This window comes from Humulus lupulus, chromosome 6 (genome assembly GCF_963169125.1).
Source record: "Humulus lupulus chromosome 6, drHumLupu1.1, whole genome shotgun sequence".
NCBI classification, from domain to species: domain Eukaryota; kingdom Viridiplantae; phylum Streptophyta; class Magnoliopsida; order Rosales; family Cannabaceae; genus Humulus; species Humulus lupulus.
The window spans coordinates 168,480,503-168,507,864 of record NC_084798.1 but is presented as its reverse complement, the minus strand read 5'-3'; the positions used below and the strand labels follow the sequence as shown (position 1 = coordinate 168,507,864).

General features: G+C 38.0%; 1 protein-coding gene across 1 annotated transcript; it reads left to right on the top strand.

Annotated features, from left to right (window-relative positions):
- The first annotated feature begins 23,683 nt into the window (after positions 1-23,683).
- On the top strand, positions 23,684-25,260 carry LOC133785655 (uncharacterized). Its single transcript, XM_062224875.1, has 2 exons — positions 23,684-24,500; positions 24,644-25,260. The coding sequence occupies exons 1-2, from the start codon at positions 23,684-23,686 to the stop codon at positions 25,258-25,260; spliced, it is 1,434 nt and encodes a 477-aa protein (XP_062080859.1).
- The last annotated feature ends 2,102 nt before the right edge of the window (positions 25,261-27,362 follow it).

Below are 27,362 nucleotides of genomic sequence, written 5' to 3'. Positions count from 1 at the left end.
TTGGTCGGTTAGCCATCATCACTCTTCAGTCTACACTCCTTGAGAGGATCAAGGAGGCGCAGGGGAAGGATTCCCAATTGAGAGGGCACAAAGAGATTGTCTTAGTTGAAGTGGCTAAGGATTATTCTATCTCTGAGATGGGATTAGTGAAGTACAAGGGTCGGATCTGTGTTTTGATGGATTCTGATATCCAGAGAGAGATCTTAGATGAATCTCATACCACTCCCTATTCTTTACATCCAGGTACGAAGAAGAGGTACCAAGATCTGAGAGTTTTGTATTGGTGGTCGGGAATGAAGAGGGACGTGGTGGATTATGTGGCCAAATGCTTAATTTGTCAACAGGTAAAGGCTGAACAATAGAGGGCAGTGGGGTTATTGCAGCCACTAGAGATTCCATAGTGGAAGTGGGAGAATATCATCATGGACTTCGTGGTTGGTTTGCCGAAGATCGTGGGACAACATGATTCAGTGTGGGTGATTGTGGATAGGTATACCAAGTCCACCCACTTTTTATCTGTTAGGATGACTTATACTGTGGAGCAGTATGCCAAGCTGTATGTGAAGGAAATTGTTCGACTTCATGGGGCTCCAAGGTCGATAGTATCCAACAGGGACCCCATCGTCACCTCCAAGTTTTGGGAGAGTCTGCAGAAGGCTATGGGCACACAGTTGTGGTTTAGTACTACTTATCATCCTTAGATGGATGGACAGTCTGAGAGGACGATTCAGATACTGGAGGATATGTTACGAGCCTGTGTATTGGATTTTGGGGGATCTTGGAGTAAGTATCTCCCATTGATTGAGTTTTCATACAACAACAGTTATCAGGCGACTATCGCGGTGGCTCTGTATGAAATGATATATGGGAGGAAGTGTAAATCACCTATCCATTGGGATGAGACGAGTAAGAGGAGATACTTGGGTTCTGAGATGGTTCAGAGGACCAATGAGGCAATTTAAAATATTAGAGCTCGAATGCTCGCCTCCTAGTGTCGGCAGAAGAGTTACTCGGACTTGAAACACAGGAGCGTAGAGTTTCAAGATGGTGACCATGTGTTCCTTAGGGTTTCACCTTTGAGAGGAGTGAAACGGTTTGGTGTTCAGGGCAAGCTGAGCCCTAGGTTCGTTGGCCCCTTTGAGATTCTGGAATGGGTTGGAGAGGTAGCTTACAGATTGGTGATACCTCCAGCTTTATCAGGGGTTCATGATGTTTTTTCACGTATCTATGCTCTGGAAGTATGTATCAGATTCAACACAAGTACTGAGTTATGACAACTTGGAACTGGACCAAGATTTATCATATGAGGAGAATCCGGTTTAGATTCTCGACCAGAAGGATAAAGTCTTGCGTATCAAGACCACCGCCTTGGTGAAAGTGCTGTGGAGGAACAACATGGTTGAGGAGGCGACGTGGGAACTTGAATCCGATATGCGGGAGCGATATCCTGAGTTGTTCTAGTAATTTCGAGGACGAAATTTCTGTAAGGAGGGGATAGTTGTAGCGTCCCAAATTTGCTAATAAGGCTTAGGGCTTTGATTAGCGTGCCTTGAGGGCAATAAGTGATTTATTATGTTAATATGTGAATTTGATGAGTATGTGATTAGAAATGCATGTTTAGGTGAATTAAATATGCATGTGGGCCCCATTTGGTTATTAGGGGCATGTGAGGGTAGTGATATATTTGAGATGCACAATCCGAGATAGTCCTAGGGAGTGGTTTAGCTAGAAAGTCACAACGGGGTAAAATACCCGGCTAAGGAGGAGCTTAGGGGTATTTTGGAAATATTATATGTGTTTCAGAATTATTGAGTAATGGGTAGTAATTTAGTAATGTTTGAGACATGTCAGGATTAAATGGGCATTTATAGGAATACTCGGGGACTTAATGGGATTTGGTAAATGACTAAATTGCCCTTGGGATTACTTAATGGTTAAGGATATGTTTAAGGGGAAAAAGGGTAATTTGGCTTTAAGGATAGATAGACCTAGCTAAGGTAAAGTCCTTCATGTTTTTTCACTTAAGCATATACTGGAATTACCTTTTGGAAGCTCTAGAGAAAAGCAGAAGCTCAAAAAAGAAGGAAAAGAAGAGCTAATCTTCTTTGGGGTCAAGGAAGGAACTCAAGGCTTGAGCTTGGGGGCTTGTGGCTTGGAACTCAGGGGAGCAATTCAGAGATTTTACTAGGTTCAAAGGTAAGCTGTAAGACTTGATGATTAACTGAATGCTGCTGAGTTTTGGTTGGGAATACAAGTTTATGCATGTGAGCTAGGTTGTGAATTGCTCTTGGTTATTTGGGTGAGTTTCGGGATTAGTTTCTGTTGGGTTTTGCTGCTGGGATCACTCTAGAACTACTGTGGTGATTGAATTGAATTGTTAGTTTGGTTTTGGGGTTAATTGGCTTTGTTTTAGTTGTGAAAATGGGGGATTTTTCTGGGTTTTAATGATCGGGTCACGACATTGTTCTTGGTGAGCCGCGGCCCTCTAGAACGGATGGGAGGCCAGGAAGGCGGGGCAGGCTGCGGCGCCCTATTAGTTGGGCAGCGGCGCGCATAGTCTGAAATGGGAGGCTGGTTTCTGGTTGAGGCAGGCCGCAACACAAGGCCTTGGGGCTGCGACGCTTAGTGGGTTTTTGGACTCCGAGAAGGTTTTAGGCTCGGGAATCTAAAAGTTAAGGCTTGGGATAAATTCTATCACCCGGATTGATAGAATTCAAGGTCCCGGAGACTAGAATTATAACCCAAAGTTATTTAATGGATTAGAACTTGATGGATGGATGCTGTTGGTACATTGTGACTAGGTTTTCAGTGAGGCTCGGACTAGGGGGTTGTGCTCAGGATATCAGTGCTCGGAAAGCTCAGGACACAGGTAAGAAAACTGTTGTACCCATAGAGCAGGGCGTGGCACTATAGTTTATGTTGCAGGGCACAACCCTATATGATTATGATGCGGGGTGTATCCCTATTGTGTATCCTTGTATTTGCTTAAGTGTTTGTTATGTTTATGCTATGTGTTGCATATTTGTAAATGTACGCAAGGGCTGGGAACGGCGAAGGCCGAGAACGGCAAGGCCGGGTACGACAAAGGGCTGGAAATGACATCAAGCACGTGGGGTGTGAGGCCAAGTACGACAAGGGGCTGGGAGTGGCGTTAAGCACATGGAGTGCGAGTCACTAGGGTGAGACCCTTCTTGGATACCTGGGATATCCACATGGTGTAGACCGCGAACCCAGGGCCTGGTAAAGCGCCTGGGACATGGCCGTTATGTGTTTAGCCTGTTGGCGGCTTTATTATATGCTGATTGATAGTTGTGCATATGTTGATTGCTTGTGTGGAGTTTTCTTGTTTGCCTTCGGCTCACGGGTGCTCTATGGTGCAGGTAAGGGCAAGAGGAAGGTCGATGAACCATGAGTATAGAGAGCGTGAAGCGGCGTGTACATGTTCGGCTTGCCTGGCTGCCACAACGAGGGGTATTTTTGGGAGATGACGTGTATTAAAACTAATTTTGTCGTTTATTCGACTTAAATCATATTTTGAGTTGTCATTATTTCTTAATGGTATTTTGGGATCCCAAATGTATAACACTTTATTGTTTTCAATGAATGAATACATTTTCAAATTATGTGACTTTTTATTACAGTTTAGCTACACTTTTAACCTAAAACCTCGATTAGCGAGTTAGTTGCACATTTTAAACTCACTTAGTAACGGCTCTAAGGAAGTGGGGCATTACATGGTAGGTCTGCCTTGCCCTTGTTGGTGCATTCCTGGCCCCAAGCCTCTCCTCCTACATGACTTTGAGACTTTGAGCGGCCGTTTCCATTCCTGTCCTGCCTCTCAGATGTCTGACCTTCCTCTCTTGTGTCATTTTGTCTATCCCCGTGGGAGGGGGCCTTTGGGTTGGTAACACTCTTACTTTGAGATGAAGTGTTATTCTTCTTAGTCATGGAAGAGGCAGTCTTAGACTGTGTCTCTTCATCCTATCTCAGGGAAAGTGGCTCTAAGAGCGTCCTAGGGGTTCGAATCCTCCCTTGGGACTAACTGTTACTGCTATCTTGCATTCCTGTTGCTTTGACCTGAGCCTCCCTCACCCCCTGAGCAGCATCTTAAGAATTTGCTCAGGCTAACTGGGTAGCTGACTCCAGGGACACATCGGCCTTTTGGTGCCTCCGCTCAGCTTGCTGCTCCCTCTGGATCATCCTCTAGAGCTTCTCATCTATCTCCCGTCATTTCCGTTCCATAGTCGCCCTTTGGAGGGAAATTTATGCAAGAAAGGCCTCATGCGTCGCCAGAAGTTGTGCCATCTCCTCCTGGTGAGCATCTTGTGGATCTTCTGCATTAGGTTGATCTCCAACCTCCACCTGAGGTTCGTTAACAGGATCGATGGGATCCTAAGTGGTGGAATCCCTGGGAGCTATCTTCTTTGCTTGACTAGGTTTTGGAGACATCGTAAAATTGATGAAAGTGTGCTTCTTGATTTCGTACTGTCAATGAAAGCACCAAAATGTTGACCTGTGAAATTGGCCAATGGTTGTATGTACAGTATACGACACCTTTTGAACGAAATGAATATAATATACGATAGAGTACAAATATCTTAAATAAATACACAAAAAATTTATAGTGGTTCAACCCTGTTCTTATGAATAGTAATAACCTAATCAACTTAGTCTTTGGTATTGAATCACTCGATAGAAATGAACTGAAGTATTCATTCGTTATTATTAATTTTCCCAAAGTTTTTCCCCACAATATTCGTCAGATCCCCTTTAATGAAGCCCCGAGTCCTTTATTTATAGTACCCAGGGCCTGTTACATGATCAGTAATACTGAGATCGTGGTTTGGTACACGATTATTGGGTAGTGGCGATACATGTCCCCCTCCCCATGATTATGAGATTGTGGGTCTTCTTGTTGTTTCTCAAGATTGTGGTAGACGATGCACGATTGAAACCTCTGGGAAAATGCTAAGTCTCGGTTGGTCCATGAGACTTAGGTGCTAGGCCCGATGACCCTTCAAAGCTTGGGTGCTAGGCCTAATGACGCTCAGGGTGCTAAACCTGTTGATCCTCTAGATGCTAGGCCTATTGATCCTCTGGGTGCTAGGCCTGTTGATCTTAGCTTGAACGAGCATGAACTTTATCCAGTGAAGTGTATTTGGGAGTTTAGGCCGACCACCTTATGAAAAATAGGGTGGGTCGACCACCCATGTGGCTTTTGAACATGTCAGGCCGACCACCCCTAGGGGGCTAGGGTCAGGCTGACTACCCCTAGGGTGTTTAGGATTGGTCAACTTTCCTATAGGTCATGGACCTATCTTTTTTGCTCATCGGTCTTTTTTCAATACTTCGTAGTTTTTCCCTGATTTGTGATGCGACGTGCTGCTTTCTCATTCGCCACGTCATCCCTGGATTTTTCAGGGATAACACAAGGTTCAAAACATTCATGATATTACTCCTCTTGATGATTGGAGAAGGAGTTTGTTTATTCTTGATAGAAAAGAAATGTTAGTCTAATTTCTTATGTAGTTACGCAGTCATACTTTTTGTACACATATGATACCTATGTATAATATATTTATAATATTTGTTGTTATTTAATATGAATATATATTTATATAAGTTAGATTAAGTAATAAAAAAAAGTGACATATTTTTCTTTTGAATATAAATGATAATTTTTTTTGATAAAAATTAAAATTATGTATTATTATTATATATTTTATAACATTTGAATTTATATTAATATAATTATTAAATATCTAATTTTGTATTATACATTATTATCATAATGATATTTAATTACACTAGTCCTCTATGAAATGCTATTATAATAATGATACTTTATAATATTTGAATTTATATTAATATAATTACTAAATATTTCTTCTACCAAAATTTTATAAAAATTAAGATTATTTATTATATATTTTAAAAAAATATGTATTGTATATTATTATAATAATATTTTATAACATTTAAATATATATTATTATAATTATTAAATATCTAGTCTTCTATTATATATTATCATACTAATGATATGTTATAACATTTGAATTTATATTAATATAAATTTTTTGAGTGATATATTATAATATAATTATTAAATATCTAGTCTTGTATTAAATATTATTATAATATATTTAAGATGTCATATCGATATGAAAATCGTCAGTCGATACATGCTCGTTGCGAACTCTTTCGGGATATGTGGGTCGACACACATTCTCATCATGCCATATCAATTTTTGGTAAGAATTCTCTATTCCATTTATATATAAATGTCATCTTACATCTATATCCTTTAGGGAAAAATATCATAATAGGGTCCTCTCCATTCTCGATAATAAACTTTATGAAATATTCAACTCCCTCTTCGTATTATTTGGACAATTTATTTTGTTTCATCCAATCTCTATCCATCTTGTTGTACCCCAAAAATATGAGTTGAATTACTCAACACGAGGTATAGCTGGCAAACAAGCGTATGAAGAAAACATACATATAGAGCATCTTGCTAATTCTGGAGTGAGCAGCTCGAGAAAACTTGACAACCTATGACAACCAGATAGTCTCCAGATCGCCTCTCGTGCCAACAACTTAGTTTGAGAAACCCATCGCTTAGATCGCCTTTATGAAACTCTGAACATTACCCTTGTCAGTTCAGGGTAGTCCTTCAACACCCAACTCAAAGAAAGTGTTCAGCTTGCGGAAGCCTGGTCATGACACATAGTAAAGGATCCCAAAAGACTCAGAGATTCTTTATACGCCTCATAAAGGCCCAGATTTTATTATGCATTTATTATCTGATATAACATATATAAACTTGATAGACAATCATGTATTTTTGTAAGTGAGAAGTTACCCATGTTTGTAAACTACCATATTAATGTATGGTTACCCAAAACTGTCCATGAGAATCTGCTATAAATACAAGAGGAACGAATAGAAAAATGGATAAACTTTCAGTATGCAAAAAATCTGCTGAAATTGTCATAATTTTTTTTTATCAAGAGTCCTAAACAGATTAATAGGAGTGACTTGTGGACTAGGTGGATTTTAACCACTGAACCACGTAAAATCATGAGAGCATTTTGCATTCTTGTTTTTTTTTTTGCTATTTCTTATACATTCGATTTACAAAAATTCTAATCTCTCTATTGCCGGATTTCTAAATCCATTGTTGCCGAAAAACCAGGTCAACAGATTGGTGCTTTCATTGAGAGCAGATTAGGCTTGAATTGCCACACAAGTTTCAATCCAACAATCACTATGGTGGTCACCCGTTCTATGCACAACAACAAAACAGAGCAACCTGATGATCAAGAGGGTCACCATGCGGCCATCTCCACCGGACAAGGTACATATGCACATCGTTGCCCTAGAAAACAACATGTAGACCAAGATGATACTGGGAGTTCAGCTTCTCGCCCATCAAATCCCCATCCCGGGTACCTGACAGCCATCAAGATGGAAAATGCCCAATTAAGGAACCATATTGCCCAGGCCAACAAGTAGGTTGAGGAGATTTTATCTCAACTACCCCCTCTTGCAACTGATGCTAATGTTGGAAGAAGGCAAAGTGGGTCCCATAGCTCCCATAGGAATAATCAACTTAATATTAGTCACTCTATCAGAATTGCAACTTCGAGTTCCCTATCTTTTGAATGGACTCTGTGAAATACTCAACCTGCCAATTCCCACAGGAATCATCGACCTAATGCCAGCCATTCTGTCCAAAATACGACCCTGGATTCCATACCTTTTGAACAGACTCCATGAAATGCTCAACCTGCAAACCCTCGCAGGAATAATAATTCAAATCACGCTCCCAGGAATCAGCCTGGTGCCTGGTGAGAAGAGGTGAGCTGAAACCAATTCGAGGAGAAGAGAATTCCTAGCAAATCCACTTGTGCCTCGCCCAGCAGCTCCAGTACAGAGAAACGAATTTGTTCTGCCTCCAACCCGAGAAATTGGAGTAGACCAAGGGCGAGAAAATCTAGTGTATCCCGATGGAACAATGATAGCTTCACAATAAGGCATCCTCCATCACCTATTTTACATCCAATGCCACCTCGCCCATAGAGGAATACTTCAGCCCGAGGGGATAGCAGGAGAAATCCTCCCCATTCAAAAGACGCTTATATCTTGCGATCTCGCGCCAATAATACGAGTCCTCGATCCTACCCATGAGTTGTAAGCTTTGCTAATGGGAGCTATTGGATAGAGAGCCAATGCAGAGGCAGCACGAGAGCGGCCTAAGGAATCATTTAAGCTACACAAAAAGTCTTCCCTCTGATCTGCAATCTGATCTGTGTGATCATTTGAACTAACAAAGGGGACATCCAGCTCTCCACGATGATTTGAGTTATACTCAGGTCAGGGAAGATCCATCTATTGTACATGACAATGGGAATGTCCCGCCTAACCAAACTCAAGCTTGGAGGGATAATAACCTATCTAACATGTACTGATAACCAGATCCCAAATAACCTAGAGACCAAGGATCCAACCCTCGACCGACTGGCCTTAATGGAGGAGCATATGAAAAGACTCATGTCTTAAAAGGACATTGATGATTGTGATTCAGATGAGGAGCTCGAGCCTTTCGCTCTCCATATTGCGGTAGCTCCGTATCCTGTTGGCTTTAGGATGCCAACCATGCCCACGTATAATGGAACCATGAATCTGTCCAATCACCTAGGGACCTTCAAGATGTTGATGATGGCCCACGATGTAAACGTCGACCTAAGTTGTATTTTGTTCTTAGAAACAATGACTGGATTGGCCAAAATGTGGTTCAATAAATATAAAAAATATTCAATCACCTCTTGGAAAAAATTATCTTATGAGTTCAAGAGGCAGTTTCAGGCTGCAAAAGAGGCCCGAGTAAAGGCTGACTTAACGGCTAACATTAAGCAGCAGCCCGATGAATCCCTGAAGGCATATCTTAATCGATTTACAAATGTAGTGGCCCGAACTAGAGACGTTAATGATAGATCTAAGCTCATGGCTATGAGGAAGGGAATTATTGTAGGAGGAGATTTGTGAAAGAAATCCAGAGAAAAGGAGTGAAGAGTTTAGATCAATTCTTGGCTCGAGCTCAAGAATGGATAAATTTAGAAGAGGCAGAGTCTGCTATCGTAGGAACCAGCCAGACCCCTGTTCAACCCACTGAAGTAGTAGCGGTTGCTGCAACTATGGCTCAGCCTGCTATCCAAAATAACTAGTTGGGAGGAAATAAACGAAAAGAGAATGGTGAGGGTGACCAGAATGGGTCCAAGAAAAATAAGCACGAGGATAAATATACCTCCATCTACACTTCCTATACTGATTTAACAGATACACGAAAACATATTTATTTATCTAACTCTACCCTCCTTCCATGGAAGAAGCCCAAGCCCATGAAGCATCAAAGGGCGAAGAGAGACCCAGCTAAATTTTGCCGATATCATAATGACATTGGTGATAACACTAATGGTTGCAGTCAACTAAAAGATGAGATCGAGACTCTCATCTGGGCTAGACTGTTAGCACAATACGCTCGAAAGAGGGTATCTCCTAGTCAACTGGCGGGGTAGAACCCTTAGCCAGCTAAAGCAGACCAGTCCAACCCGCAACCATCTCAAGGAAATCAAATTATCCCTGATACGAGTAGCGGTGCCCATAAAAAGGTATATGCAGAAGTTGAAGACACATAATGGCACCGAATTGGTACCAGAGCAGAGGTTATCAAAGCAACAACGATTGGAGAAATAACCAATCATCTTTACGAAAGAAGACACTGGCTAGGTCCAATTCCCGCATAATGACCCGCTGGTGATAACCATCCAGCTCACAAATAGAAGAGGATGAAGGATACTGATCGACAATGGGAGCTCCGTAAAAATATTATTCAGGTCCACCCTTGAAAAGATAGGACTATATATAGGAAATCTTTAAGCAACCTCAATGAACCTCTATGGATTTTTGGGAGATGGAATGGCGTCCATAGGTACGATCGAGGTCGTGGTAGCGTTACAGAATCACGCACAAGCTGTAGGTAAAATGCTCGAATTTGTAGTAATCGACTTCTTGGCCGCCTAAAATGCAATTTTTGGGAATACTTGCGCTGTTGGCGTTTGAAGCTGTAACTTCAGTTCGCCATCTAGCCATGAAATTTCCATCATCCTCTGGGATATGCAATGTGAAGGGAGATCAGCTCGTTGCCAGGGAATGCTATAGCATTTCCATGAAGGGAAAATCACAACTCGCCCAGCAGGCCATGGTAGTAACCGAGGGGAATGACGAACCTTAGGCAACAGTAGTTCCTGGAGAGGTGGAAGAACCTCAGGAATTCAGAAATGAGGTCGGCCAACCCAAAGAAATTGATCCGAGATTAGGCGAAGATAGATCTGAGCTCCAGGCATTAGAGGAGCTAAAGGAAATCGTCCTCGACCTAGAAGTACCATCAAAAGTGGTGAAGGTTGTAACGACCCAGATTTTCAAGACTCGATAATGCGGAAATATAAACGTTTTCATTTGAAAAAAATGTCTCAAAAACCCGTATAAAAAACTTTTTTAAAAAGTCATATGGCCATACTTAACATTTAATTACAACATATTTTATAAAGAGTAGAGTGAGCCTAGTTTAGGAAAATTACACAACATTTCTAAAATTAAAATGGCTTCCCAAAAGGTCGGTCCACATGTACATTTGCAAGGTAGACTCCAGTGCTCACTGCTCTGCCTTGCCCTTGCTCTTACCTACAACATGAAAGTGAAAAAACTTAGTAAGTTCAACCTTAAAACAAAGCATGCAGAAAATTAGAGTTTCAGATCCATCCGGACCCTACACAATCAATTTCAAGAACGCTATAGCGTCCTGGCAAACTTATGGTCATGCCTGATAACCAATGATAAATTATTTCCTATAAATAGATAAATTCTTGCACTCAGAAAATCCCAGAATAAGCAGATATATTATATCACAACTATATCTTATTAACAAATATATCCCCGCACTCGGGAAAACCCAGAGCAAGCAGATATATTATTTCACAACTATATCTTATCAACAAATATATCCCTGCACTCAGAAAATCCCAGAGTAAGTAGATATATCATATCAAAATATAATTTGAGACCAACGCTTGACAATTTCAAAAAATTCGGGCGTAACATGCCCTCCCACATAAATGCTAATCTGTAAGAGAGAATCGAGTCTCGACACTAAGATCTAGCCAATAAATATCCCCATCAAGGGTAACTATCGTGTTACCTAGGGCATCACTACTTACCCAAGAGTGTAATCGAATTTACACGGTTTTACAAAGACTTCTATGTTAATTAGTGGTGCTGGTGAGAAGTTTCCCCTAGGGTGTTCAACCTCACTCTAACTTGGCAACCCCTAGTATCTCTAGGCACTCTCACTAAATGGCCAATATTCACGGCTGCTATCCGGGAATAACTTATCAGAGCACTTGCTCGGGTTCTAACCGTTCACTGATTAAGTAAGAATGAGGGCCCCTAGGTCCTATTCATTTTTGGTGCCCCTAGGTTTAACCAGCAATCCCCACCTCTTGGCCACTCGTCGCGGTACTGAACCGGACATAATAAAATCAAGCAGTGTGATGGGGATCAGCCGTGTAGGATATGACGGATCTCTACCGTTCATATTTTCTAAATCATCACTCACTAGACTAACATCTCTAAGCATCTTTCTATGACAGTGTATATATGTGCATGTGTCCCCATACTAACATACAATACAATAATCGTTTCATGTTGCAGCCACACAATATAAGTTGACTTACTTGGAGTCCTTAGCACTCAGCAGGTTTTCACCCTCCAATGTTCAGTCCAGTTATGCTAGCCAATACTGTAGTTATCCATACTGTGGATGCCAAAAATCCACCAAGAAAAAAATGGAGGTTTACCCTCGCTAGCCACGGGAAAACCAAGTGTGGATGCTAAAAATCTGGTACTTGTAGGAGACCCAAAACAAATGCCAAGAGCCCCTCGTGTGCCACCAAAGACCCGCGCCCGCTGACCGCGCGACGCCCCTACTCCGCGCGCGCTGACCACGCGACGCCCCTGCTCAGCGCGTGCTGATCGTGCGACGTCCCTGCTCCGCGCGCGCGTTGGCTGCGCGACGCCCCTGCTCCGCGCGCGCTTACCGAGCAACACCACCAGGATCCACGCGCACTGGCCGCGCGACACCACCTGATCCGCGCGCAGGGTGGCCTCGCCCTCAAGGGCCTCGCCCAAGGATCATGCATGCATAGGGTGGCCTCGCCCTCAAGGGCCTCGCCTAAGGATCATGCATGCATAGGGTGGCCTCACCCAAGGGCCACACACATCTAATGGCCTCGCCCCAAAGGGCCTCGCCCAAGGGCCACGCGTGCCTAGTGGCCTCGCCCCCAAAGGGCCTCGCCCAAGGACTAAGCACGCCTAGTGGCCTCGCCCCAAAGGGCCTCGTCCAAAGGGTCACGCGTATATGGCGGCCTCGTCCCAGTGGGTCTCGTCCGAAGGCCTCGTGCGCATGATGCCAGTGTTCAAGGTGGCCCACAAGAGACAAAAAGAATACGAACAAGGTACCTCTAAAGGGGTACGTACATGCCTGCAAGGATCAAGGGACAGGCTTGACACCTGTACCCAACAAATAGTGGTGGTTGGGAACAGTACGGGGAATGGCAACACCACCACCACGTCTCTGACACCCATACAAGGAAAGTAGTGGAGTCATGACAGGGTACAAAAGCTGAGGTGCACCCACGAACTTTGACCATGTACCAGAGCTGACACCACTACCCCAGGGACCACTCTCCTGCTAGTGTACTCACGTACCATTTGGTCCCCTGGACCACCATGTACCCAGAGCCATTAGAGCCTACTATAAAATGAACTCTAACTCCACCTGAAAAGGGGTTGGAAAATTGATTGTATGCTAAAGCTGTTAAGTAATATACAATTTTGACTCCATTGTAGTTCGACATTTTTGCTCGTTTAAGTTTTCTCCATCTTCTTCTGAGATACCTTTGGCAATATAGTCTTAGTTTTCTAACCTTATATCGTTCACGAGATTTCACCGTCAACACATACAATATACTCGGATTAATTATGACGCTCATAATTCATTATTATTATTTTGGGCAGTTTGGTCATTTTAATAAAAATCATTTGTAAGGATTAATGATCCTTATTTAGTTTTTAAACCCATTAAGGAAATTCATACAAAAATATTTGAGACTAAATCCTAAGTCTCCAAGAGACCTATCCTATGGTCTCGATACCTAGGCTCGGGTATCAAAATAGTATTTTCCCACAATCCACTAAAAATCTTTTTCTTTAAACGCATCACCATTGATCCGTACTTTCGACAAGTCGGTTACATATATGTAAGATTTTAGCCGGTATTATATCCAGAAAATACTAATTAATTCCTTAATTATTTAAAAAAAAAATAAACTCTAAATTTTCCTTTTATTTTTCTTAAGGTTTTAATCTCTAAAAATTGTTTTAAGAAAAGTAGCCTAATATATCTTAATTAGGAAAACCGTTGAAAATTTCCCATCTTGACTAGTTAATTTTCCAAAATCAGTTAATCAAGTTTACTTACTAGAAAATAATTCATTTAATCATTTTCTCAAAATATAGGGTTTTAAACCCTCTTTTAATTTATTAACTATTAATAAATTAAATCTTTTATTTTTAAATAGAATAAAAATTCTTTAATAAAAATAATTCACACTATATTCAAAGTGGTAATTTTAGTCAAAATATATTTTCAAGACTTACCAAATTTTTATCTTGCAATAAGCAAAATTTTACTTTTTACCTTATGTTTCAAAATCTCAATTTTTTTTTTTGCATTAAGTGTGAAAAACCCTATTTTTTCACATTTTTAACTACATAGTTTGTTAGTTCATAACTTGAAATTTACTTACCCAATTGTTACCAAAATTTCCCAATTCCATTTTTGGTATGCCATTTAGGTCTCTGTAAAATCTTAGGTCAAAATGAGCATTTTTTATTGGTGAAATCATTTTCCAACAATGAGGTAAAAATGACCTTATTTTCAAGTCCTTATTTTTTCCAAACTTTGACACTTAATAACTTTCAAACCGTTCAATATTTTCTTACCAAATTTTACAGTGGAATACTAGGTTATTCCAATAATATTTCTACCAAATTTTAGAAAAAAAATGGGTTCATTTTCCCTATACAGTGGCTGTCCAAACTTGGTTCCGAAATTAAGAATACGAAAAAACAGTTTTTTACCTAAACTTTGAAATAGCATAACTCACTCATTTTAAAACATTTTTGAGTGTTTCAAAAGCTCAATTTTATGTACTCAATCTCAAAAATATCACAATACAATTAAATTTTACAAAATCAATATACATTGGCTGCTTGACACCTTGTAATTCACAGCTCAAAACATGTACTTTGTTTTAAGGTTTCTAACAAAACCCTTGGGGGTTTTGGTCCCTATTTTCAAAAATCAACACACAAGCATCATAAAAATTATAAAACAACTACCATAACCTTATTAAATCACCAATAAGAAACTTTAAGCATTAAATATACAAAATAATGCTTAAAACTAAAAACCCTACAACAAAAATCATCAAAAGTAAACTTTTTACCTCTTGTTGTTTTTGCTTAAGGTTTGGATCTTCCTATTAGCTTTGGCTCCTTCAAAACCTTTCAAAAAACCTAACCAACTCCCCCAAAAAACATAGATAATTAGCTATTTGAAACTCTATGATTAAAACTTTACAAAGGTCTAGATTATTGAAACTTTACCTTAGGGAAAACCCTTCCTAGGCCAAGGCTTAGCTTCCAAGTCTCCTTAGTGTTCTTGAGGTTGATGGTGGAGAGAAAACTTTGAGAGAGTTTTCAAAAAAAGATGATAGTGAATGGGAGAGAGGTGTGGTCGGTTTTGGGGGTTAGAAGGGCTCACACAACTCTACAAAATATCCTAAAAAAACACTCAAGTATTTTACTATCCACTTGGCTATTAACCCTAAACATAAAATGGGATTAAAAGTTAATTAATTTGGTTCACACCTTTAAAAAAAATCACATGGCCGACCACCCTTTTCATTTTATATATGTTTTTTATATATATATATTGGGATAATAAATATTTCATAAGAAGAAAAACCCAATTTGACTTTCTACACCTTTTTCACTCTTATTAAGTTTTAAACACAAAAATTACACCGAATGATTAAATTAAATGTCTCTCACATTTAATTTAATTAATCACACAATAAAATTTAACCTAAGGTCCATTCATGGAATAAAATTCCCTATTTCGATAAAATTAGGCATTTAACATAAAATGCCCTAAAATTTCAATTTTTCCTTAGGTTTATTATTTTTTTACCAAAATTTAATTTTTATGAATGTATTTTATGCCCAAAATATATTTGCCATAGTTTTTCATTTTATTTTCTGAGATTTTTACCCGATCAGGGTTTTTGTGTCAGTCTAAGATCGAAAGTCTTATCTTGACTTTTAAATCACAAAATTCATAATTTGGCTAGCAATAACTCATGGAATATTTTCCAAACAAATATAATATTATTTAAAATAATATTCTTAACTCGGGGAAAAAACACCCGACCTGAGTCGTTTAAAGGTACCCGAAAATGCAGGACGTTACAAAGGTTGGGGAAAATCTCAGAACCGAAAGAAAGAAGGAGTTGGTCAAGTTTTTAAGAAGAAACGTTGAAGTTTTCGCCTGGTCACATGAGGACATGGTAGGAATCACTCCAAATGTGATTATGTACATGTTAAACTTGGACAAAAATGTGTCTGCGAAAGCGCAAAAATGAAGGTTTTTGGGAAAAGAGCGAGGAGAAGCTATGGAGGAATAGGTAGCTCACTTATTAAAATGTCGGTTCATCAGTGAAGAAAAATATCCGACTTGGATAGCCAATCCCATTTTGGTCCCGAAGCCCAATGGAAAGTGGAGGGCCTGCATTGATTTCTCTGACCTCAACAAGGATTGTATTAAAGACTATTTCCCACTACCTAGAATAGAACAGCTAGTTGACGCCACATCTCGCCACGAGCTCATGTCCTTCATGGACACGTATTCAGGATATAACCAGATTGCGATGAACCTTCCGGACTAAGAGCACACGAGCTTCATGACCGAACAAAATGTATAGTGCAACAAGGTCATGCCATTCGGGCTGAAGAATGTTGGTGCAACTTACCATGGCTGGTAAACAAGATGTTCGTTAACTAGATCGAGAGTAACATGGAGGTTTGTAAAATCCTTTATTGGCATTTTTGACAATAATGACAAAATTAATTAAAATGGTATTTTCGAAATTAGTAGTTTCCTCTTTTGTAATATTTGTGGAAAATTTCGAAAATGGTTAGTTTCCTGTTTTGTGTGATATGTTTTCTATAATCAGATTATTCTATATATGATTATAAAATAAATATATAATTTCCTATAAAATAATATCTTTTCTTGAAAATAGTTTATATGGAAATTATTAGTATTTATTTTTATTTATCTGATTTGGTTGCCCAGAAATCGTGTACAGCTTGCAGTCATAAATGATATATTGTTTCCTTATTTATTTAAGGAAACTGGGTTGAAAAACTGTCCAGGTTCAATGAATCTGTTTGAACGGATTGCCAGTCTGTTTGAACAGATTCTGACTTTCCTGTTTTGGAAGATTTTCCATTTATTGGCTGTTTGATTTTTGATTTGTTTTCCACGACCTAAAGGGATTCTAAAATGTATATAATCATCCTTAGGTCGTTGGTTTTTGATCATCTCTCTTGGTGTTTTATTTTCCTAATATTTTTCAAAGTTTTAGAGAGACTTTTTATTATGTGAAGAACTTGAGTCCAGCAAGTTCTTAGTGGTTTATTACAGTGTACTTCTGTATTGTTTTCCTTGTGTTAATTGTGCAGGTTGAACACACTTGGACATTGGTCATCAAGCTTCGGGAGAAGTCTTGTTCGTGAGTCACTTTTCGGGAGGAAAAGTGCAAGTGTTATGATTTGAAGGGAGTTCAAGATCTTAGCACTTCAGAAATTTGATTAGGAGTTTAGATTACAACAGTTGCGACAAATTCAAGAGGGAGTCTTTATTTGTATAAGTCAATCTGGTTTTGTAATCATTTAGATATTCTTCTAATAAATTTCATTCTCTGGGTGTGGCCTCGTGGACTAGTAGCAATCTGCAAAGATTGCTGATACCACATAAAAATTCGTGTGTTCTTTACTTTATGTTCATTTTTATCTTCTGGTCACAAACTGTTTAAACATATCTGATTTCTGTTCAAACAGTCTTTGTATCTGTTTAAACATTTCTGTAACAGTTCAACAATTAATTATTTAAGTTAAATAATTAAGTTGGTAATCTTAAAAAACAGAATTTCAATTGGTATCAGAGCGGTTCACTAAACTCTTAGTGAGATCTTGTGGTTATTTTCCGTTTGATTTGTTTTGTGTGAAATGTCTTTCTTTGCAGAAGGTAGTTCGGTGTCTCGACCTCCATTGCTAAATGATTCAAACTATCCATATTGGAAAGTTAGGATGAGAGCTTTCATAAAAGCTCAAGATGAGAAAGCATGGAGAGCAATTTTGTCTGGATGGTCACCTCCTACTGAAAAAGGTGAAGATGGAAGCACAATTGTAAAATCTGAACTTGTTTGGGACACAGAAGAAGAAAAATTATCCAGCTATAATAATAAAGCTCTTCACGCCATATTTAATGGTGTTGGAGAAAGTTTTATAAAACTTGTTTCCACATGTGTCTTGGCTAAAGATGCTTGGACAATTCTTCAAACTCAGTTCGAAGGAACTGTAGATGTTAAAAGGTCTAGATTTATTATGTTACAAACCAGGTTTGATGACCTTAGAATGTCTGATTCTGAAACACTATCTGAATTTTATGAGAGATTATCTGATATTTCTAATGAGTATTTTGCGCTTGGTGAAAAACTTGATGATTCTGTTCTTGTTAGAAAAATCGTTTGAGTTCTTCCTGACAGGTTCAATGTTAAGCTCACTGCTATGGAAGAGGCAAAAAATTTCAGTACTATGAAGGTAGAAGAACTGATGGGGTCACTTCGTACCTTTGAGTTAAATCAAAAGATTCGTCAAAAAGACAAGCCAAGTACTTCCAAAGCAAAGGAGAAAACCATAGCTTTCAAGAGCACTGAAAAGGAAGTCTCAGATGATGAAGATGGTGATAATGAAATGGCAATGCTTGCAAAGAATTTTCGGAAATATATGAATAAGATAGGAAACAAGAAATTCAATGGAAAGATTTCAAAAGGTAATCCTTCTTCTCTTAAACCTTTTCAAACTAATAAAAAGGGTATTCAGTGCAGGGAATGTGAGGGATTTGGTCACATCCAGTCTGAATGTGCAAATACTTTGAAAAAGAACAAAAAGGTATGATTGCTACTTGGAGTGATAATGACTCTGAAAGTAGTGAAGATGATGAAGGTAATGTCGCTCTCACTTCTATTTTACCTGGTTCTAAATCTGAAAATGAAAAAATTGTTTGCTTGAATAATGTTTCAAAAGATGAAGAAAATTCTGATAGTGATGAATCTGAATTTAATGATGAGTCTTTGAGTGAATCTTACAAAAAGATGTATGGTTCATGGGTGAAAGTGTGTTCTGAAAATCGGTCATTGGTAAGCAAAAATAAAGATTTATCCCTTGAAATTAAACAACTTACTGATTTGAATGAAAATTTGGAAAAAGAAATAATTTCAAAAAATGTTGAAATTAATAAGTTGTCTAAAGATTTGGATACTCTTGAGAAAAATGTTAGAATGCTTAACCCCGGTTCAACTATTTTTGAGAATATACAGAATTCAGGTCAAAGAAGTCATGTGGGACTGGGTGCTTCAAGTTCTCAAAAATCAAAGAAAACTGTCTTTATCTCGGCTGGGATGTTATCGTCTGATGTTCCTGTGTCATCCTCAGTGAAATCTGTTGTATCCGGTACTCGGATTGTTCCAACAGAAAGGACACAGTCAGCAGGTAAATCAAATGGTAAATTCGAAAAATTCATTCCAATCTGCCATTTTTGTGGTAGGAAGGGTCATATTCGTCCTAAGTGTTTTACTCTTATGAATTTTGCTAAAAATGAATATTTTGAAAAATTCAATTATTTTGATGATTTCAAAAGAGTAAAAAAGGAAAATGTTCAATCAAAGAAAATATGGATAAAAAAGAATAATTGTTTTGCTGGTTTTACTAGTGAATATGATAGATCTACTTCTTCATATTTTTGGTATTTTGACAGTGGTTGTTCAAGACATATGATAGGTGACAAGTCTATTCTTACAGACATAAAACCTATGCATTGTGGGTCTGTTACTTTTGGCAATGGAATTGAAGGTAATGCTCTTGGTATGGGTACTCTTAACTTTGAAGGGTTGCCTAGAATCAAAAGAGTGTTACTTGTCGAAGGTCTTAAAGCTAATCTTCTAAGCATAAGTCAAATTTGTGATCAAGGTTATACTGTTAACTTTGATAAAGAGAATTGTTTTGTTTTAAACAAGAATGGTGAGATTGTTCTTGAAGGTTATAGATCTAATGACAATTGCTACACTCTTCTGCCATCTATTATGTGTCAATCTGTTGTGAGTAATAACACTGATATGTGGCATGCTAAACTTGGTCACATAAATTTCAAAACCTTGAAAAAATTGTCACATGCATGGAGTGTTCGTGGTTTACCTAAGCTAGGTAAAGAATCTGATGGTAAGTGTAAGAGTTGTCAACTTGGTAAGCAATTGAAAATTACACATAAAAGTGTTTCTGACATAAACACTTCGAAAGTCTTAGAATTGCTTCACATGGATCTTATGGGTCCAATTCAAATTGAGAGTTTAAATGGGAAATGGTATATTTTTGTTTGTGTGGATGATTTTTCTAGATATACTTGGGTGGATTTCTTGAAAGAAAAATCTGACACTTTTGATGCCTTTAAAACTCTTTGCTTGAAATTAAAAGTTGAAAAAGATTGCAACATTGGAAAAATTGTTCGTATAAGAAGTGATCATGGTAAAGAATTTGAGAATTCTGTCTATGATGATTTTTGTAAGTCTGCAGGTATCTCTCATGAGTTTTCAGCTCCCAAAACTCCTCAACAAAATGGAGTTGTAGAGAGGAAAAACCGCACTCTTCAAGAAATGGCTAGAGTGATGCTAAACAACAAAAAATTGACCAAACGGTTATGGGCAGAAGCAATTAACACTGCTTGCTATATCATAAATCGTGTTTTTCTTCGTCCAAGTACATCTAAAACATCTTATGAAATTTGGAAAGGTAAGAAACCAAGTGTGGCTTACTTTCATGTTTTTGGATGTGTTTGTTACATTTTGAGAGATAGAGAAAATCTTGGTAAATTTGATGCTAAGAGTGATGAAGGTGTTTTTATTGGATACTCCACTAACATTAGGGCCTATCGTGTGTATAACATGAGAACCCAAACTGTAATGGAGTCGGCTAACGTTGTTATTGATGATTCCAGGGATTTTTCTGAGTTTTCTACTGAGGAAGAAATTGAAAGGTTTATTGATGAACCTACTGAAAAACATGAAGAAGCTTGTGTCAGTGATACTACTGTTGCAACGTCTGGTCCATCTGTTCCAACAAATCGCGAATCCGATGAAACAGATTCTGGACAAACAGAAAAGAAATTTCCAGATATTATTTTGGATGAAGTCCAAAAGGAGCCATCAACCAGAGTTAAGTTAAATCATCCAGTAGATTTAATACTTGGAAATCCAAAAGACAGTATGGTAACACGAAGAAGGTTTAGTAATGTTGTTCAATTTGTTTGTTTCTTATCTCTAATTGAGCCTAAAAATGTGAAAGAAGCTTTAACTGATGAAAATTGGATTAAAGCTATGCAGGAGAAATTGGAACAATTTTTTAGAAACAAAGTGTGGATCCTTGTGCCAAGACCGTTGCATGCCAATATTATTGGCACAAAATGGATTTTCAAGAATAAATCTGATGAATTTGGTACAATTGTGCGAAATAAAGCAAGATTAGTGGCACAAGGGTACACACAAGTGGAAGGAATAGACTTTGATGAAACATTTGGACCTGTTGCAAGACTTGAATCAATTAGATTATTATTGTCTATTGCTTGCTTGATTGGTTTCAGGTTGTTCCAAATGGATGTCAAATCTGCATTTCTCAATGGGATCTTGCATGAAGAGGTATATGTTGAACAACCCAAAGGGTTTGAAGATCCCCATGCACCTGATCATGTTTACAAATTGGAGAAAGCTCTATATGGTTTGAAGCAAGCCCCTCGGGCTTGGTATGAGAGACTCTCTCAATTTCTTGTTTCTCATGGATACAAAAGGGGTGGAGTAGATAAAACTCTGTTTATCAAAATATTAAATCTAACATAATTATTGCTGAGATTTATGTTGATGATATTGTGTTTGGTTCTACTTCTGACAATGAGGTGCAGGTATTTGTGAAGCAAATGAAAGAGGAATTTGAAATGAGCATGGTGGGAGAATTGACCTATTTCTTAGGTTTGCAAGTCAAGCAATTAGATGAAGGCACATTTATTTCTCAAAGCAAATATGCTAAGAACTTGGTGAAAAAGTTTGGACTTGAAAGTTCAAAGATTGGCAAAACACCAATGGGAACGACTGTGAAGCTATCCAAAGATGAAAATGGTGTCAAAGTGGATCCTCCACTGTATAGGAGCATGATTGGTAGTCTTCTTTATCTCACTGCTAGTTGACTTGATTTGAGTTATAGTGTTGGTGTGTGTGCCAGGTACCAAGGAAATCCCATGGAGTCGCATGTTGCAGCTGTCAAAAGAATCATTCGATATGTTCATGGGACTGCTGATTATGGTATTTGGTATTCAAAAGAAACTAACCCTAATCTATTGTGTTTTAGTGATGCTGATTGGGCAGGTAACACTGATGAAAGAAAAAGCACTAGTGGAGGATGTTTCTTCTTGGGAAATAATCTTGTTTCATGGCACAGCAAGAAACAGAATTCTATTTCTCTCTCAACAGCTGAGGCCGAATACATTGCAGCAGGAAGTTGTTGTGCACAACTTTTGTGGATGAAACAAATGATGATGGATTATGGGTTTGATCTTGATACTTTTACTATTTTTTGTGATAATACAAGTGCAATTAATATTTCAAAAAATCCTGTGCAACATTCCCGTACTAAACATATTGATATTCGTCATCATTTCATAAGAGAGTTAGTTGAAAATAAAGTTCTTGTCTTGGAATATATTGAAACACATAAACAAATTGCAGATATTTTCACTAAAGCTCTTGATTCGGTTCGCTTTGATTTCCTCCGAAAATCTTTGGGGGTTTGTTCTCTTTAAATTCTCTTGTTATGGTGTTGTCCGCTTAATCTAATGTGTGTTATGTTTGGTTAAGAAAATTGTCAATCCATTTGAAAATTTTGTTGTGTGTCAAGCTGGATAATCTGTCTTGTGTTTATGAATCTTTGGTTGTATATTCTTGAGAGAAATTTAATCCATTCCTCCTAGGCATATTCGAGTAAATTAATCAATGTTTAATGTTTGAGCTTCCTTTTGTGTAGCATTGTTTCAAGCTCCTGTGCAAGAATAGAGCTACCTACATCAGTGTGTGAAAGCCGTCTTTTGAGTAAGTTGGAACTTTGTAATTCGGAGTTATGAAGAGGATACACTACCATAGAAAAGGGCTACCACTGGTGTAGTGTGACAGCGTCTTCATGGGTTACAATTATTTTAATTTAGAAAAAGACTTATTTGTCATTGGGCAATGTTCCCTTGCATACACTGTCACACACTTATGCTTGAAACAATGCAATAAAAAATTGTACACAGTTTATAAAAAAAAAAATATGTGTGTAAGACTCATACATGTTGATTGATTCACTTAAGAATGTGTGCGTGTGACTGAATTGTGCTTTATTTCTCTCGAATATTCTTTCTAATTTTTCATTTTCACAAGTGTTCTTATCTTTGGTTTACACTAACACTTATTTTCATTTGCTTGATTTTATTCTTATCAGGATGACTCTCTTTTATCAAAGCAGATTTTTTTTTTTTGGGTTGAGTTTTTTTATTTTTGTGCATATATATAAAATAAAAAAAAATGATAATCAAGGAAATACATGGTGGACCGAATCATTGTGGTGATTATGAGAAATTATGCATTTATTTGTGTGATTTAATATATTCTTTGTCTCCAAGGAATTTATTTTTGTCTTCTTTCTCATTTTGGAATATCATGATTTGTATCTTTATTGTCTTGTACTTTGTTTAGGATTTTTTTTTTTAAAAAAAAAAAAAAGGGAAAAAGTCAATAAGGAGATCGTGTGGGGTATTTTTTTCTGGTTACCTTTTTTGGTTTGGGATTTTATGAATATTTTCATAAACTGAAATTTAAAAAAAAAAAGGGGTAAGTTGTATGAAGATCGTGTGTATTAAAGGTTGTTTCCTTTTATTGTTTCAATTAAAAATTTTAACAAAAGGGAAACCTTTTTATTGCCGTGGGTATCTGAATTGGGTAAGTATTGTATTTAAAAAGGTTTGCCATTACCCTATTTCTTCTCACCCACGATCTCACTTAGTCATTTCATCTCCTTCTAATTGTTTTTTCTCTCATTTTTTTTGTAAGTGCTTTCTGTTTTTCAGAGAAAAAAAATGGTGAGAACTCGTGGTGCTTCCTCCAAGAAGATCCCTGCTTCTCAATCCCGAAAGGTGCCATCTCCTTCGCCTCCTCCGTCTGTGTCAACAGCGCCTCTTTCTGTTCCAGCAGTTGCCACATCTGTTGGAAAGTCCTGCAAATCCAAGGCACGCAAGAAGGTGTTTTCGCTCTCTCATGAACATCCTATGGTGTTTCCAGATATCTCTGCTGACATTGTTGCACCACCATCTGAAGTGGTGGTGCCCTCTCGAGCCAAGGACCATTCTCCTCTTCCTTTTGATTCGTTTTTGGAGGCTAGGGCAAAATCGAAATCTGTTTCATCCTCTTCCAAAGCTGCTGCTGTTGGGTTGCTCAAATTGCCCTTGAAGCCGAGTCAGTCCAAGAAAAATTCTGTGACTCCCAAAAGGAAATTGGGGTTGGACGCGTCTCTTTCTCCCTTGTCTGCTGCCAAGAAAAAATTGAAGGCTCATCCCCCTTCACTGTCCTCCTCCGAATCTGATCCTGAGGAAGAAAAGTCAGAATCTGAAGCAACTCATGAGACCACATTGTCTGATGAAACGGTTCCTGACAATGCAGAATCAGAGGCTAAGTCTGATGAGCCAGAAAAAGAAGACATTGTCCCCTCTGAACAAGAAGCCGAATCTGACTCAGACCAAATTGCAACTCCTTTGACATCCAAGGCTAAAGGGAAGAAATCTATTTCTGGTTCTACACCTTCTCCAAAACGTTCAGGTGTAAATTTCAAACCTTATTCTTCCATTTTTTGCTATAATGATAATGCACGTGATATGGTTCAAGATCAACAATGGACAGGTTCTTTGGTTAAATTTTCTGGTTTTGTGGATAGAATAGTCAAGGAATTTTATGCCAATCTTACTAATGAAATTATTGAACCTTCATCTCCTCTGTATAATAAAGTGTTTGTTAGGGCCATTGGTTCTCTTTTTCTCCTCAAGACATTGCTCTTGCTTTGCATCTTCCCCTTGCTGTCGAGGATGATGTTGATGGTGCCTCTCTTGACGAGGACATGGTTATCACTAAATTGGTCGGTCAAAAAATGCTATGGCCATCTAATACAGTCATCTCAGTCTCCAATCTCACCTACACTTATGCTGTTCTCCATAAGTTTGCCACAACAAATTGGAAGCCCACTTCTCACACCGCCACTATCTCTTTTGATATGGCCTCATTTTTGTACAAGGTGGGGACCGGTCTTGGTATAAATTTGGCTTCGGTTATTCATGATCAAATCATTGGGTTTCGCAAAGGTAACAGGAAAAACTTGAATCTTCCTTTTCCTCAAGTTATTTATAAAGTGTTGAGTATGCAGAAAAAAGATCTCCAACGTGATCAAGAAGACTTGGTGGCACCTACTACTGCTGCTTCCTACAAGGCCTCTGCCCCTCCTACTGAAGCCACTGCTGCTCCGTCATCCAAGAAAGTCAAGCCCCAATCTCTGAAGATTGCCTCGGATGACATTCCTCATGCCTCCTACTCTGTTGCCACAGATTCAGGACTTTTTGCAACAGAAATAGCTGCTGTTCGAGCCTCTGTTGATTCTTTGACTGCTTGAGTGATGTCAATTGAAGGACTGCAGCGTTAAATGTTGGAGGCTGTTCAATCTCTATCCAAAGCTCCAATTGTTTAGTTTTATTTTAGTTTTTGTCCATTAAACATTGATACTCTTTTTTGTTTTATGGTTCTTTGGCTTCTTTGAAAGACACAAAGGGGGAGAGAATAGTTACTAAAAAACCTGTTTGTTTGTTGTTTTGTTTAACTCTGGACCTTCTTATTTTGAGGGGGAGTTAAGTCTAGTTTATTTACATGTTTGTTATAAGTTCATGCATGTTTGCAGGGGGAGTTCTTTCTCTTTACTTATCACTAACATTTATGTTGCAGGTTTTTGAATTAATTTTGTCTATCAAATTGCCAAAGGGGGAGATTGTAAAATCCTTTATTGGCATTTTTGACAATAATGACAAAATTAATTAAAATGATATTTTCGAAATTAGTAGTTTCCTCTTTTGTAATATTTGTGGAAAATTTCGAAAATGGTTAGTTTCCTGTTTTGTGTGATATGTTTTCTATAATCAGATTATTCTATATATGATTATAAAATAAATATATAATTTCCTATAAAATAATATCTTTTCTCGAAAATAGTTTATATGGAAATTATTAGTATTTATTTTTATTTATCTGATTTGGTTGCCCAGAAATCGTGTACAGCTTACAGTCATAAAGGATATATTATTTCCTTATTTATTTAAGGATACTGGGTTGAAAAACTGTCCAGGTTCAATGAATTCGTTTGAACGGATTGCCAGTTTGTTTGAACAGATTCTGACTTTCTTGTTTTGGAAGATTTTCCATTTATTGGCTGTTTGATTTCTGATTTGTTTTCCACGACCTAAAGGGATTCTAAAATGTATATAATCATCCTTAGGTCTTTGGTTTTTGATCATCTCTCTTGGTGTTTTATTTTCCTAATATTTTTCAAAGTTTTAGAGAGACTTTTTATTATGTGAAGAACTTGAGTCCAGCAAGTTCTTAGTGGTTTATTACAGTGTACTTCTGTATTGTTTTCCTTGTGTTAATTGTGCAGGTTGAACACACTTGGACATTGGTCATCAAGCTTCGGGAGAAGTCTTGTTCGTGAGTCACTTTTCGGGAGGAAAAGTGCAAGTGTTATGATTTGAAGGGAGTTCAAGATCTTAGCACTTCAGAAATTTGATTAGGAGTTTAGATTACAACAGTTGCGACAAATTCAAGAGGGAGTCTTTATTTGTATAAGTCAATTTGGTTTTGTAATCATTTAGATATTCTTCTAATAAATTTCATTCTCTGGGCGTGGCCTCGTGGACTAGTAGCAATCTGCAAAGATTGCTGATACCACGTAAAAATTCGTGTGTTCTTTACTTTATGTTCATTTTTATCTTCTGGTCACAAACTGTTTAAACATATCTGGTTTCTATTCAAACAGTCTTTGTATCTGTTTAAACATTTCTGTAACAATTCAACAATTAATTATTTAATTTAAATAATTAAGTTGGTAATCTTAAAAAACGGAATTTCAGAGGTGTATGTCGATTATATGCTCGTCATGTCAAGGATTGATAAATTCCATGTATCCGTTCTGGAGGAATGTTTTGGCATTCTGAGAAAGTACAACATGAACCTAAACCCGCAGAAATGTACCTTTCGGGTGTCATCGAGGAATTTCTTAGGCTTCATAGTCAATTCAAGGGGGATTAAGGCAAACCCAGAAAAGATCAGGTCACTATTAGAAATGCCTACACCAAGGTCGCGAAAAGATGTACAAAGCTTAACTGGAAAGGTCGCTACCTTATACTGATTCGTATCAAAGTCCCCGGCCAAATTTCTTCCCTTCTACAAATTGCTTAGGGGAAATAGACAGTTTGAATGGATAGAAGAACACAAAAAGTCATTTCAGGATCTAAAGACTCATCTTGTTGAGCCCCCTGTGTTATCAAAACCAACTGATGGGGAAAGTCTATACTTATACCTACCTGTAACAAAAATCGTGGTCAGCGCTATGTTAGTTCGAGAGGAAAATCAAACACAAAAACTGGTGTATTATGTGAGCAAGAGGCTTCTGGGAGCTGAATGCAGATATCCTCTAATCGAATAACTCGCATTTTTTTTATCATGTCC